General features: G+C 43.1%; 1 protein-coding gene across 1 annotated transcript in view; it reads right to left on the bottom strand.

The window, feature by feature from the left end:
* Iqch (IQ motif containing H) overlaps window positions 1-15,938 on the bottom strand; it is a 134,910-nt gene that overhangs the window by 76,151 nt on the left and 42,821 nt on the right. The window contains exons 9-10 of the mRNA XM_045160624.1: window positions 14,200-14,375; window positions 880-1,071 (exon numbers count right to left, since the gene is read on the bottom strand). Of these exons, the coding sequence (XP_045016559.1) occupies window positions 880-1,071; window positions 14,200-14,375 (368 nt within the window). The remainder of the gene's footprint in view (window positions 1-879; window positions 1,072-14,199; window positions 14,376-15,938) is intronic.

Below are 15,938 nucleotides of genomic sequence, written 5' to 3'. Positions count from 1 at the left end.
GACTGTTCTCTGTATTTATTCATCATTTCACTTTCCTGAGAATAATGTGGTTCTCGACTGTGTGCCCCTCCCTCCCCCCCTCACTTGGGTCTTGATTCATCGATGTCTGTGGTGGGATGCTCAGAGCAGATGCAAATCACTTTGCACGGCCCACCACCATGTGTGCTGGGTAGGCAAGCTGAGGGAATTTGCCTTTCAATTTTCCTTAACTTGGAAGTCCATCAAGATGGAGGTGTGAGATTTCGAGAAGCCAGGGCTGCCTAGGTCTTGGGGTGCAAGATGGGGTGCTCTTGATATTGGCTTTAATTTAAATGCCAAACCATATAAAATTATTGAGCAAATGCGGAACAGCTCATCTTGCCAGTGTGCTTGCAGAGGTTTATACATCTCTGCCAGCACTAAGGCCTCCCTCAAAGCCACTGCTGGGGTGTTTCTTGCTGGGAGGTTCTCTGCCCTGGCTAGCAGTGTGACATGGATTTTCTCAGATTATCTTTACAAACATGACTGCTGACTAGGCTGCTTTTCTACAATTAGCATCTGGGGACAGCCATTGGCTGATAGAATTTCTCAGAAAAAAAAAAAAAACGCGGCTAGCTTAGTCACGACAGCTGAGCAAATGATGGGGTCTGAAACGTTACTTGGATATCATAGAGAAAAGCACTCCTTAATTGTCACTGTCATTATTGAGACACGAATGAAGACTTCCAGGGCCCCCACATGGGACATATAAACTAGCCCAGTGGACCCACTCAGGCTATATAAGGTCCAAGGCCCAAGAAAGGCACAGCTGGTGGGTGTCAGATCCGGGTCTAGGAGAAAAAACTTTCCCCTCCTAACTGTCCCTGGATGCTGGGGTGTGAGTCACCCTTGAACACTCACTTGTGCCCACTTCTTGCTCCAGTCTTCACGGCCGTACCTCTTGCTCTCCTTTAACACCCAGTTGTAGCACTGTAGGTGGGCAGGGATGTCACAAAAGGCTGTCCCATTTCCTCCGAATTCCATGTCCATTTTGAAGACCCATCGTTGGATCTGTAGGTGGTCGGTCACCAGCTGGCTCAGTTGCTCTATCATCTGCGGGGCAAAGATGGAAACAAGTCATGAAGTACACTTCCTTCCTGTCACATAGATGTAGTTGTGGCACTTTGTAAAGACTTCACATGGTCTTTGCATTTGGTTCTGTCCTACTTACTAAGACAATTTAAAGAAGATGTGTGTGTGTGTGTGTGTGTGTGTGTGTGTGTGTGTAATTTATTTGAAAGAGATAGAGGCAGACACATGCAGAGAGAATAGGCACACCAGGAATTCCAGCCTCTACAAACAAACTCCAGATGCATGTGCCACCTTGTCCATCTGGCTTAAGTGGGTCCCAGGGAATTGAACTGGAGTCTTTTGGCTTTACAGGAAAGTGCCTTAACCACTAAGTCATCTCTGCAGCCCTGACGAACTTTTAAGTGATTTATATAAGATGTACAAAAAATATATATCATTTACCAGTTGGAACAAAAGACATATTAAGAGTACAGTCATTTAGCCAGGCTGGTGACACCTTCGAGCAGGCGGTGCCTTTCAATCTCAGCACTCAGGAGGCAGAGGTAGGAGGTAGAGGTAGACACTCCATAGTGAATTCCAGGTCAGCCTGGGCTAGAGTGAGACCCTACCTCGGGGGCAGGGGGGAGAAGGAAAGAAAACACAGTACAGACATTCTTAAGAGAAATTCCAAAATTATTATTTTGCTGGTTTATGAAGAAAAGGTTAGGAATCTTAAACTCTGTGTGTGGTGGTTTGAATGTAAAATGGTCCCCATAGCCTTATTTGTTTGAATACTTGATCCCTGGCTGGTGGAGCTGCTCAAGAATTACGAGGTGGAACCTTGGAGGTGGAGCCTTGTAGTCACTGGGGTGGGGTGGGGTACTGGGAGGAGCCTTGAGGTTTTCCAGTCCGGCTTCTCTTCCTATTTCTTCTCTGTTTCCTGTCTGCAGGGGGTGTGGGCTTCCCACTCTAGCCTGCCACGTCTTCCCCATGCTGGGCTATGCCCTCTGGAACTGTAAGCTGAATTACACTCTTTTCCTTCAGTAAGTTGCTTTTGGTTGAGTATTTGTTTCCAGCAACCAGAAAGTAACTGATCTGTAATTGAATCCTGTTATTATCTCCTTTCTTCCTCGGGGACTTACATGTTTACTTATGGGCTCCTCAAATGATTTTTTTTATAGTTTCAAACTATAAAGACTTATTGTCTTGAATATAAAGACTTATTGTCTTGAAAACTTTAATTGTTTGGAGCTTTGTTGGGCTTTTGAATATCAGAACCTATGAAACATTTAATTTTTTCCTCATTAACATCCATGAAATATGTTGGGCTGGGCCAGTTGGCCAAGTTTACTGCATGTGTGACATGATCAAGTGTGTCATAGAACAAGACAGATAAAAACGCCCTTGGAAACAACTTTCCTGGAATGCACACACACTCCGCATTCAATCAGAAGCAACGCTCCTTCAAAACCGAGGCTCCAACATGGAATTTTAGGCACTAGAAGTCCCTGCTTGACTTACACAATGATGGTAACACCAGTAATAATTAGCATTACTAAACCAGGCCTTTGGTCATGTAAGTTCTTCACATGAACATTCCCATTTAATACAGTAGCGTAGGATGTAGGCACCATCATTGGCTCCGTTTCCTATATAAGCAGATTGGCTCATTGGAATAACTTGCCCAGGATCATACAGCATTGACTAGCAGAGCAGGGCTTCTGGGTTGTTTAGACTCCAAACCCTACGCCCGTTCCCTCATCAGAGGGTGTCCTATTCTAGCCTACTGCGGAGAAGGACTAGCTAGAGAAAGAAGTCAGGACGAGCCAAAGAAGCAGCTTGCTTCCCGGTCACTAAACCAGGGAGCACGTTTGAATTGGACAGGTCTGTATTGTGAGAGTACTTAATTATATGCAGTAGTTCTAGCACAGCCTGGGAGAAAACCAACTCAACAGATCACAGAATGGTTCTTTTTGTTGTTGTTGTTTTCTTATCTTCTTATCTTCTCATCAGACTTTCAGTCTGTATTTCCCAGAAGGTACGAGAGCAAAGGGAGCATTGTGTCTCAGGCACCCAATGGGATTGTTCTTGCCTATGGTCTCCTGTACCTGTGGTCTCTGCAACACTCATATTCTCTTTCCTTTTCATGACATTTTACTCACCAAATGGATTTTTATTTTTTAACTACAAAGTGTGAAAGAACTGAAGATTTACAGTTCTGCTGAGGTCCGGAGTTGTAAGGTTAAAATGATTTTGTTTAAAGGCTCAATCTGTTATCTTGAGTTGTGTCTGGCCAGCAAATGCTCTTGGGGACATTTCGTGACATGGCTGTGTGGAATAGGTACTAAAATGGCCAGACCTGGGGTCCCCAGAAACCTCATGCAGCTTTGGGGTATTCGGTGAAGGTGAAAATGAAATGGTCTCTTCTCCCTGTCAGGCACTATCAATGATATCTGTGTGTTGAAATGATAAATACTCAGGCTACATATCATGGGGAAGTGGACACAGCCAAGGAAGGGTTTCTAATATGTCATCCAAAGTTGCGTCTCTTCCTTTCTTTATGTGCCCAGAGGATATATTCTATATTTAATTTCATCATACTGTATTATTATGATCCTGTGTTACAGAAGCAGAAACAGATCTTTGGCTTATTAGCACCAGATACAAATTCTTTCTCTAGTCCAAGGAAAGGGGTGCTGGCATAGCATTAAAAAAAAGTCTTGTATTTGGATATATTGTGTGTTTGGAGGTTTCAGTATTCACAGAATTATGATGTGTTTCCTCCAGATCCTATTATTTGTTGCTTCTGAGAATCCTATAGATGGGTGTCTGTGGATGGATCCCCTACAGTAATGAAAACAATCAATAGTATTGTAAAGACTGTTCCACTGCAGAGAATTATGTGCTATCTTTAAGTGAAAATTGAACAGTACTTTAAAATAGCATTGCAGTGTTTGATTATTTAACCAATGCTGTCGATATTTCTTATAGAGGCCACGCCAGAAAGGGAGTGTGCAGGGTTACTTTATGGATCAAAACAGGAAATACCCTCTGTGCTCATGCTGTATTAAAAAAAATCAGTTAATCATAAACCAAATGACTTTATGCTGCTTCCCTGCATTTATCATTTTCTACTTGGGTCTATCCTGTTTAAAAAAGTGTGGCATGTTTTCATACTTTTAATTGTGGTTGATTCATTTTGTACTAGTTGAAAGCAGAAGCAGAAATACGACCACGGCGAGAAGCCAACACTCAGAATTCTTATTAACCCGAGTGAAAATAATCACAGTGTTCACCAGCTTTAACATTATGATACACACTGATGAGAAAGTCAGTATTACTGATTCATCACCCTCTGCAGATTCCCAGAACTGATCCACTCAGGGTGACTGGGTGGCACGATCACTAACTGGAAGATCCCAATGGAGTACCCCAGGTCTTACTGACCTCAGATGCATGGTGGGCAAACAAGCAGAGAACATGTGTTGTGTCTGTGAGGGGGGGTTTGGTATTTCTGAATGTGAGGACTAGACAGAGCTCCTCTCTGAGCCCATGTATTGTTCAAAAAAACTCTAGAAATACTGCAGAGCAACGTCACCAGCTCATGGTGTCTCCAAGCTAACCTGTGTAGAGCATGGGCTGTTCAAAGGTTTGCTTTTGGTGCTCAGTGGCTATGATGTGCAAAGTGCCCTGAGAAGAGAACTGAGACCGGAGATCCCTAAATCTGTCCCTCATGAACTGCCCTGCTGTGCACACACACGTGTGTGTGTGTGTGTGTGTGTGTGTGTGTGTGTGTGTGTGTACGTGTGTGTTTCTTTAAATTTCCAAGGAGTGGGAAGGGGGAGGTAATTTGCGATTGGCTGAGAGAACCGGTCAAAAGATGCACGGAAATAGAGGTTAGGAAATGTTAACAGCCGTTTGTCTTCTAATTTTCTTTATTATGGAAACAGATGGCAGTTAAATGGGAGAACACCTGCCAGAGCTGACTGAGAGAGAAAACATTCCTGGTGGCTAATGCATTTCTCTAAATATTCTGGGCCCTGACTATGCGCTGGAAGACTGCAGAGCTGGTCCAAGGGAAAAGCAGCAGTGGCTTTATTCCTGGGCCACGTTACTTCCCTTTGCTGGGCTCTGTCCCCTTCTCCCTTTGGGGACCTTCCTAAAGAGCCAATGTTTTTTTTTTTTTACAGATGTCTACAGCCCTCTGCAATGTGACCTGGCACTACCTGACACTTTCAAAACCTGCTTCTTTTCCCCCAAACTGACTCTCATGTTTTAAGGTCCTACTAAATGACTGGTAGATCTGATGATGAACTAGTCTATATTAAAGCATTAATTCCTGATGGAAGATAAATTCAAATGGCAAATAATTTTAATACTCTTCAAAACGTAACCCATATGGTAAAGATTTTGGAAATTCCAGCAGTTTCTGCAAGACTAATTTACTAGAAAGATACTAAAATATGAAGGCTTCTGGGTCTGGTGGCACAGGGCTGTAATCTCAGCACTTTAGGAGGCTGGAGGAGCACAAGTCCAGCCAGCTTTGGCAACTTAGTTGCAGCAATGTCTCAAAATGGAGTTGAAAGAGTGGGGATGGAGCTCAGGGGGACAGCACTTGTTTAGCAAGCACGAGGCCCTGGGTTCAGCCCTCAGCATGGGACGCAAGCACATCGTGAAGGCCTGCGTAGCTCCCTTCAAACCAAGTCTCGCACACAACAGTCTTCATTTTGTAGGGCCAGTGCCAAGTCACCTGAAGTTGTACGAGGTCAAAGGGCTGGGAGGGGGGGGTCATTTGAACAGAGCCACCCCCACGTACCTGTTGGTAACTGTAGACGTCATAGATTCCAGGGGGCATTGGCACGTTGGCGCCGTCAAGGATCCGCTTACTCCCAGACTTGGCACTGTAGAGTTGAGCTAGCTCCGGCTCCGAGCCCAGGATGGGCACGTCTAGCATGTCGGCCACGGCTAAGTCGTCCCTGTGCAGGAGGCCGCCCACGATGTAGGCCGGCTTTCCCTGGATGAGATATCTTATCTTTTTGATTGCCTTGGGACTGTACATCAGGTGGGTGGCCAGGCACATGTTATGCTTCTGGGGGAAGATCATATTATTGTTAAAAGGTGTCTCTCTTTTTCCCCCCTAGCCCATACACATAATTTATAATGTTGCATGTAATAAATACATTATTGATAGCAGGCTGGGTTATGACCTATCCTGTTGTTTAGCAGTTTAAATTGATAAAAGCTGTGGGGGTGAGGTTCCATAATCGCTCACGTCTTTAGTGTGTGGGAAATAGGCTCACTGGGAATAGAACTAATTACTACACATCTGTATTTATTTGATCCACGTGGAATCTTCCTTCTGTCAGAAGGAAAAGAGGCTGGCGGCCTGTGGGTAATAGTGATTCCTTCTGTACCACCTCTGGCATGGTTTAACACTACAGTGTCTGGAACATCAATACAAACAAATGGAGAGGGAGCCTAATCGTATTCTTGACTATATAGATTCCTATTTTGGAAATTCTTCAATTTTTTACCAGTGATAGAAGTGCTTGATTGGATACTCTCTTCCCAAAATGCTACCACATTGTATGTTTCAGAGAATATGCATTTTTACAGTGATTATCAATGGTTCTAGCCAGCCATTTTGGAAAGTCTCTATGAATAAAAAATATTGTAAAATTTCAACAAAGTCTGCAATTCATTTTCCAACAAAACCTTTTAGTTTTAAAATCTTATTTTTACTAGTTACACCCAGCTCAGCAATGCCTATGACCAGCTCATTTAGTTAACTAAGTAATTCTATTCATGTCTAGTAGAGGCCAAGGACAGAGCCAGATGATTAGGGTTACACACCAAGGCTAATACATGCATGTTCCTGTCTTACAGGGGTGGGGACAGACAGCTCTCTCTTGAGAAGCCCACACCCACCCTTGGGCACACACCACTACTTTTTTTTTTTTTTTCTCTTAGGCATCTCTCTCATTATCTCAATGCCTTTGCTGAAACCTATATTGAAACCTTTTATTTTTAAACATTTTATTTATTATTTATTTGAGAGAGAGAAGGAGGCAGATAGATTAAAAAATAAAGAGAGAGAGAGAGGCATGCCAGGATCTCTAGGCACTACAAACAAACTCCAGATGCAGGTTCAATTCTTCAGCAAATGCCTTAACCATAAGCCATCTCTTTAGCTCTGAAACTTTTTCTAAATATACTCCACTTTGTTTCATTTATTTATTTTTTTTTTCTGAGGTAGGGTCTCACTCTAGCACAGGCTGACCTGGAATTCACTATGTTTTCTCAGGGTGGCCTTGAACTCATGGTGATCCTCCTATCTCTGTCTCCTGAGTGCTGGGATTAAAGGTGTGCACCACTATGCCTGGCTGCTTCATTTTTTAAAAAAGGATTCTATCTGTATCTTTCTGTCTCTCTCTTAAATAAGTAAATAAAAATAATTGAAAAGAGAGTGCTGGATATATGGCTCAGTGGTTAAAGGCTCTTGTTTGCAAAGCCTGTCAGGCCCGGTTCAATTCCCTAGTACCCCCATAAAGCCAGATGCACAAACTGGTGCATGCATTTAGAGTTTGTTTGCAGTGGCAAGAGGCCCTGGCACACCCATACTCACTCTCTGTGTCTTCCTCTTTCTCTCTGTCTCAATCCCTCTCTTAAATAAATAAATACCTTTTTAAAGGAGTGAGGGCACAAATAACAGTTAACACTTAACTAATATGAGATCGATAAGGACCATGCAGAGCTACAGAGTGTCTTGGAAGCATGGAAAAAAGTGAGGCAAAGGCCATGTGCTGGCACAGAGCTGAGAAGGGAAGCTGCTCGTTCTCGTCATGCCTCGGTTTCTCATCTATACAGCACGTATAATAGCACGATTCTGGGAAACGTTGGGATGATTGAACGAGATCAAGAATGTAAAACTCTCATACTAGTGCAGGAGACATAGTAAACACCCAGTGCGTGTTAGCTAGGGTAATTAATGTGAAAGAAGTTGGGGTTGAAGTGAATTTTGAAGTAAGGGTAGGATTTTTCTCAGATGGGCATGTGAAAGCCATTACTCAAGGATGGAATGTCAGGACCTTAGGCTGTATCTAATATTTAATCACTACACTGTGTTAACTAACGAGGGCAGCATGGAGCGTCGGGCAGTGAGTGCTCTATGACTTACAAGCTACACAAACTTGGGTGTGATTTAGACTCCTTAAGTCCCTGTCTTCCTCCATCAAAAGTGTATTTTGGGTTGCTCTATGGCTAAAATAAGATCATGAATATAAAAGACCTATTATGATACAAGACACTAGGTTGACAGTTCACAAATGTCAAGTGAATAGTGTAGTGCAAATGTGCCACAGTCTGAAGGGAATTCAAGGGCTTTCGTATGCTAGTGCCTGTTCCAGTTTTAGAGAAAAGCCATCTACTCAGCTCAGCTTCAAAACAGGGAAAAATGCCAGTGTACCTGTTTATAGATGGCTGGAGAGAATAATGACTTGTATGACAGAAAGGTTTGGACTGGGAGGGCTCCCCAAATGTCAGCCCTGCATGAATTACCTCTTACCGGTGACTTAGCCCAGGTCTCTTGAGCTGCGGCTCACTTGGTAGACTGTTTTCTCAGGATGCACATGGCCCTGGGTTCAATCCTCAGCACCACACATGCACCTGGTGTGGTGAGAGTTTGGGAGTTCAAGACCATGTTTGTCTATTTAGGGAGATAGAGGCCTGCCTGGGCTAGAAACCCTATCTCGGAAATAAAAAAAGGAGGGGAGGCTGAGGAGATAGCTCATTCTGTAAAGTGCTTGACTTACGAGTGTGAGGAGCTGAGTTTGATTCCTGAACCCATGTAAGAATGCGGGGCGGGGCGGCACGTACGGCTGACTCCAGTGCTGGGGAGGTGAACACAGGCGGACTCCTGGGGCTCACTGGCCAGCACTGTAGCCTACGTGGTGGGCTCCAGGCCAGCGAGAGAGTACTCATCTCGAAGCAGGTGAATGGCATTTCTGAAGAATGACCCCTGAGCTTTTTTTCTGGCCCCCATATGCATGTACCCAAGTGTGTACATGCACCCACACTAACAGATGCATTTAACAGGCCCACACATGAACACACATAAACGCACATGCATTAAAAATAAACAATTTATTAAACCAGACATGGTGGCGCACGCCTTTAATCCCAGCATTCAGAAGACAGAGGTAGGAGGATCACCATGAGTTAAAGGCCACCTTGAGACTACATAATGAATTCCAGGTCAACGTGGGTTAAACTGAAACCCTACCTCAAAAATAAATAAATAAATAAATAAATAAATAAATAAATAAATAAACAAACTTTTCCCATTCATCATCTCTCTTCACCCAAGAAACATTAAAAAAGCAACATTTTATTTATTTATTTATTTACTTATTTACTTATTTATTTATTTATTTATTTGCAAGCATAGAGAGAGAGAGAGAGAAAATGGGTATGCCAGGGCCTCTAGCTACTACAAACAAACTCCAGATGCATGTCACTTTGTGCATCTGGCTTTATGTGGGGACTGGGGAATCAAACCCGTGTCATTAGGCATTGTAGGCAAACACCTTAACCACTGAGCAACTCTCTAACTCCTAAATTCATTTTTATTTTTTTTTTGGTTTTTCGAGGTAGGGTCTCACTCTGGTCCAGGCTGACCTGGAATTACCTCTGTCATCTCAGGGTGGCCTTGAACTCATGGCAATCCTCCTACCTCTGCCTCCCAAGTGCTGGGATTAAAGGCGTGCACCACCACGCCCGGCCTAAATTCATTTTTAAAACATACTTCTTAGAGTTCGGTTCTGGGAAACTTGCTGCTCTACTAGGCACTGGCTGGTGACATCACTTGGTGGGCACTTGTTTTCCCTCTACGTGGGCACTATTTCTCCCCCTTGCTTGCTTAACTATTTTATTTTCCTGTTAACAGATTATTGCAATGAGGAAATCTTTTTTAAAAAATCAACAACATATAATACAGGTCCAGGAGAACTGCTGACTTGAGTCACCGTGCCCATGGTATTTTAAGCAGTCATCTGATGATGAATTCACAGGGTCAGAGCCCTTGTCACAAATTCTCACTTTTGATCCACATAACGTAGTTCCTGTTACGGGTATGAAGGAGTTGAGGCTCAGGTGATGTGTCCAGTCACACATCTCTGACTATAAAGCAGAGGCAGGATTTGAACCCAGGTGGCATGCTTCTGTGGCCATGCTTTGCCCATCTTACAGAGTGAGAAATGAAAAAGGTCTGGTGGGTTTATGAGCTGTGAAGTGGGGAGAGCAGATGTGGCAATTGAACCTAACGTTCGAGTTCTCAGCACATTTCCAGCCAGGATGGATTTCTGTCTGTAGGTTTGTACATATGCACTGGAAAACATTCTCTCCAACTGCATGTCCTCATCATTGGTGTATGCCTTGGTCTTCAGGCAAGATGGTGTTATAGTATTGCCTTCAAAGTATGCTTAATGAAGATTCAAATGTGACTGCACATTGCTGACCGCAGGTTTTGTGTGACCATTTCGACAGAACCAGTCTTATTGGTTCCAGGCAGCAGATTAACACAGATGACAAAAATCTAAAATGTTCCTAGACCCTGACATTATGGCATTGAACTTATCACCACTGATTTCTTGGTTTTGACCTGAGACAAAGTTGGTTGTGTAGAATGTCTTCATAAATATTAGAAAGCCTAAAAAATAGACAGGATGACTTTTAAGGGTGCACTTAACATTACAAATTCAAGCATCAGATAGTAACTTGGGGAATTGTACAAACAGATTTTTGGCACGCTTTAAAAAAATCTCCTCAAAGCCATCCATTTGAATGAAAATCAGCACTGATACAATCTCTCAAACCCATTAAAAAGAAATAAAGTGATAGCTAAGCAGGAACAGAGACTGATTTGAAACGAAGAGTTTAATTTTTTGTATTTTAAAAAGTTGATTGCCTATGAGTGATTAATTACTCAAATAATTTGAATGTAAGCTCCGAGTAGCGGAATTGAGTATTTAAAACCTTGCTTACTGGTTTCTGCTCACCGATGTGCAGACCTACACTGTGGCTGGGTCCTGGTACACCAGAAGTGCCAGCTGTTGGCTTGTGACTGAAAGCTGCAGAGGGCAGTGCCAGGACAGGGCCATGACTTTATTACATAGGCCAGAGGACAGGACGGGTAAGGTAGCATGCTCAAGGTCACCAGGCCAACCTGGAGCAAGGTGTTCCAGAGCATGGTAGTAGACAGATTTTGATTCTCACCCTGGCCCTACCAGGAACATTGGCCTAGAAAATGACTTTCAGCCTCCACAGCCATAAAAGGAGAATGATAATTTCCTTTTTTGTTGCATTGTTTGAGGATCAAATGAGAATGTTTACTAAGAACTGGATAAATGTTAGTGCACTCACTTTCTTCCTCACAAATCCCCTTGCTTGCCTCGTGTCTCTTCAATGTTTGTAGATACTTCAGATATGTGGAAACACTTTACTGGGGGCTGGAGAGATGGCTCAGTGGTTAAGAGCACTTCCTATGCAAGCACGAAGGCCTAAGGAGGCCTGAGAGACCAGTTCAGCTTGAACCCCAGGACCCACACAGACAGCTGGAAGTGGCCACATGCGTCTGTAACCTGAATCCTACAGGGGAGAAAAGACCTGAAAATTGCATGGGTTCATGTAAAAATGGAAGGCTCTGGGATCATTAAGAGACTCAAGTTCAAATAAGAACAGGCAGAGGCCTGGAAAGATGGTTTAGCAGTTAAGGTGCTTGCCTGCAAAGCCAAAGGATCCAGGTTCGATTCCCCAGGACCCACATAAGGCCAGATGCACAAGGTGGCGCTTGTGTCTGGAGTTCTTTTACAGTGGCTGGCGGCCCTGGCATGCCCATTCTCTCTCTCTTCTCCTTCTGTCTCTCTTCTCAAATAAATAAAAAAGAACCGATGGAAAATTGATGGAGGGAGACATTGGCATTCTAAGGAAAGCACATGGGGTGCTAAATGTGCATATACCACACACATACCATAACATACACACATACCAAAAAGAAAATTTAAAAGAAATTCTTGGTAGCTAGCAGGTGTTAAATTGAGTTTCTGGCTCAAGAATATTAGTAATTTAACACTAATAATTTTTTATGTTTTTCTTCCTTGTTTCCTAATATCTGCAATAACTTTGCCATTGAGGACATGGAATACCTAGGAAGTACCAAAAATACTATATGACAGAGGATATGACAGATTCTCAAGAATTTAAGAAGCATGATTTGTCCCCTGACCTTTCTCATGCTTCTTTTGCCCATACCCTTGTCAGCACCCCAACAGAAAAATGTGCTAATAAAACAGAGCTGAGCAGAGGGCCAGTGGGCGAACATTGGGGTGTCTTCTTATGAGATCTTTACTTTAGAAGAAGAGAGTAAACACTAACAATGATTCATTGATCACTGGGCAAGACAACAGCGCCTCCATTCCTGTAGCCATAGTAAGGCTTTCTCGGCTCCCTCCCTTCCCTCCCCTCCCTTTTCTATTTCTTAATCCTGGCACATCTGAAGAGGTGATAGGTACTATCCCAGCCCTCAGATTCCTCCTGTGTGTAGCGTTTAGCTAGTTAGTTTTTCTGGCAATATGTAGAGAACTGGTTTTGGTGTACCTCAATTGTTACTAGAAAGAGGTACCTATCAGCATATGCACTCTGTAATCCTTCAAAGCTGGGTGGCTCATTAGGTATTAAGCAGTTAATATGAAGAGTTCGGTCTTGTTAAATTGTAAAGAAATTCATTTCAAAGCATCTGTTGTATTGCCTTTTTCTAGAACATTGCATTTATGGCTCCATGAATTTACCACAGGCTCTTGTCCAGGGATGGGATTCCATTCCATTCCATTCATTAAAAATTAGTACGTTAAGGTGCTAGAAAGATGGCTTAGTGGAAGGCACTTGCCTGTGAAGTCTAAGGACTCAGGTTCGATTCCCCAGTGCCCATGTAAGTCAAATGCCCAAGGTGGCACATGCATCTAGAGTTTGTTTGCAGAGGCCCTGGCATGCCCATTCTCTCTCTGTGTCTGGTCTTCCTGTTTCTTTCTTTCTCTCTCTCTCTCCCTCCCCTCTGTCAAATAAGTAAATAAATAAATAAAATATTTTTAAAAAAAATTAAAGTATGTTGAAAAATGTGAGGGCTGGGGAGATGGCTCAATGGGTAAGAGTGCTTGCTATGCAAGCATGAGTACCTGCATTCAGATTCCTTCGCACCCACATACAAAGCCAGGCGTGGCGATGTGTTCCCGTAACCCCAGGGCCGAGGCAGGTGGTGGCAGGAGGAGGGCGGGGCTCGCTGGACAGCCAGCCTGACTGAAAACGGTGTACTTCAGGTTCAACGAGAGACTCTGTGTTTCAAAGAAATAAGGCAGAAAGGCCATAGAGGAGGACACTTACTCTCCTCTAACCTCTGCTCATGTGTACACGCATATACCACACGTGTGTACATACCACATGTGTGCACACATATGTACACACACCAAAAAAGTGAACTTTGTTGATAAGGAACCATGGGACATGGTAAGTCAGGCCCACTTACCTGAAGGGGGCGGGGAGAAATTATGGAATTAAAATGAATACCTATAGCTAGGCATGGTGGTACACACCTTTAATTCTAGCACTTAGGAAGTAGGAGGATCACCATGAGTTCAAGGCCACCCTGAGACTACATCGTGAATTCCAGGTGAGCCTGGGCTAGAGTGAGACCCTATCTCAAAAACAACAACAACAAAATGAATACCTCTGTGGATGTCAGAAAACATAGGCCCCAGGCTGCGTTCTCTCCCAGAGCAGCTTTATGACTATAAACAGCCCATCCTTTCTCTGCCCCGGTGTCCTCCACAGAAGATTGAGGAAAATGGATGGTGCATGCTCTAAATTCACTTACTTGATGGTACCACCCAATTACTGCAATTAGGCTTCTGCCACAGAGAAACTGGGCAGGGGTAGCTCAACTAAGTCTGAAAGTTAAACTGCGACATTTATTTCCTACAATCCAACTAGTAGTCTAATCAGTAAAGCTGTTAAACTTGCAATAATATTTCACTGATGTGTACCAGAGCGTTGCAAGTTATAAAATTTCCAATTTAATTTTACTGCATCCCTGAAGCCGTAGTAATTAGAAGACAAACTCACAGTGAAGATGTTTACAGCTTCAGGGGTGATAATTTTGAACCTGTTTTGCAGGTCACTTCTGTCCTCAGTGTTCCCCGATTTGACAGCTGCATGTAGACTCAGGAGTTTGTTGTAATACTGTCTTAACTCTTCATTCATAGAGTGGGAGCAGACGTAGATGACATTCACATTGGCATCTAAAAACCAAAGGTACAATGTTAACTACTGATAGGAAGGTCATCGGCATTACGAACTCTGGCATCCAGTGGATGCTGTGCAGTTTAAAGTAAAAACCATACTGGAGTTAATTTAAATTGGTCTCACACACATCTTGGCAATTGAAGTCAGCTTTTCTGAACTTTCGTATTTCTCTAAAGAAAAAAGAATTGTGCCAACAACAAAATACACAGAGTGAGCCCTCCAGAAGGAGAGCTGTGAGGCACTGTAGATGTGAACTTACAAGTAATACACAGGGATTTACCCACACAGTTCCCATTAACATCAATGGGAATTTATCCCATTAACGTCAGCAGATTATAAAGCAACTATTAACTCTAGAAAGCTGATGAAGTTGCAATTTCTGATTCTGCTTTGACTTGACAGAGCCAATGTGTGGAATATTCTGACCAAATCATTGGTCTGATTATGACCATAGCAATGTTTACTTCAGGAAACCCACCTTTCCCCTACTCCAGTCCCAGTGAATGATACATTACTTAAATAGTACATGCAGTGATTCTTAGGTCTAAACAAAACACTTAACTGTTCACTTTCAAGGCTGGGTTTCTTAATTCTGCACATGGAAAGAAATCCTTACCGAATATCCCGTCCAGATGGAATAGTGAGAGGAGGTGATCACTCCATGCTGCAGAACCTTTTAGGAAGTATGGATGGGAAATTAGCAGCCAGTGGAGCTATTAATTCATTCATAAAATGGATGGCTGATGTAGATATAAATAGGGACAAAGTCCTTGACTAGACGCCCAAGGAAGTCTAGCAGTAAGAATGAAGGAGATGCTGTCTTCGGAGAGCAACCATTTCATATGCACAGCTCCAAACTTGGTGGAGAGAAGTGTGCACAATGAGGCATCAAGTCAGGTACTCCTTTGGTCAGTTACTTAAATACAGGCAGTGTCCCCTGTTGTTCCATGTGACAGTTTCCATCTCTCCAAGCTTCTTCAGTTCAAGGTCCGTCCCTGTTTTCCCTCTCCCCACACACCAGCTTCAGTCTAACCCAGAGTGCACAGGAGTCACTGAGGAAGTACTCCTGGGTTGCCTGACGGGTTTGGAAGGGTGGAGGGATTCAGGCAGAAGGAAGTCTTGTATACTTTCTGAGCGAGATATATGGCATGTGGGAGAAAGCTTCCCCTGCAGACTGGGAGGTAGCAGCGTCTAAATTGGCCCAGTGCTAGGCTCAGAGAGGAGGTGCTTCTTGCATATAAACATTTAAATGGGGTTCCCATTTTTATCTAGAACTCAAATTGCCAAATAAACCTCAAAATGAATTCGCTGACTAAACAATAATTAAATAGCTTGTATCTAATTGCTAAACTATCAAGTTAGTTGTCCCAAGCCTTGTGGTTTGGAGAAGAAACTAGCATCCAACTAATGGGTTTAAATATCCAGGATTAGTGTGTTTTCATTCTGAATCTATAAATATTCACAATTAATTAGCAGCTAATTGTGGAAGAAGCTAATACAAAGGTAAAAAGTTGTTTTGATTGGTAGTCAAAACCAGTTAGTTTCTTACCTTATCCAGG

This window comes from Jaculus jaculus, chromosome 10 (assembly GCF_020740685.1).
Source record: "Jaculus jaculus isolate mJacJac1 chromosome 10, mJacJac1.mat.Y.cur, whole genome shotgun sequence".
NCBI classification, from domain to species: Eukaryota; Metazoa; Chordata; class Mammalia; order Rodentia; family Dipodidae; genus Jaculus; species Jaculus jaculus.
The sequence above is the reverse complement of the archived record's forward strand: the minus strand, read 5'-3'. Positions and strand labels throughout refer to the sequence as shown.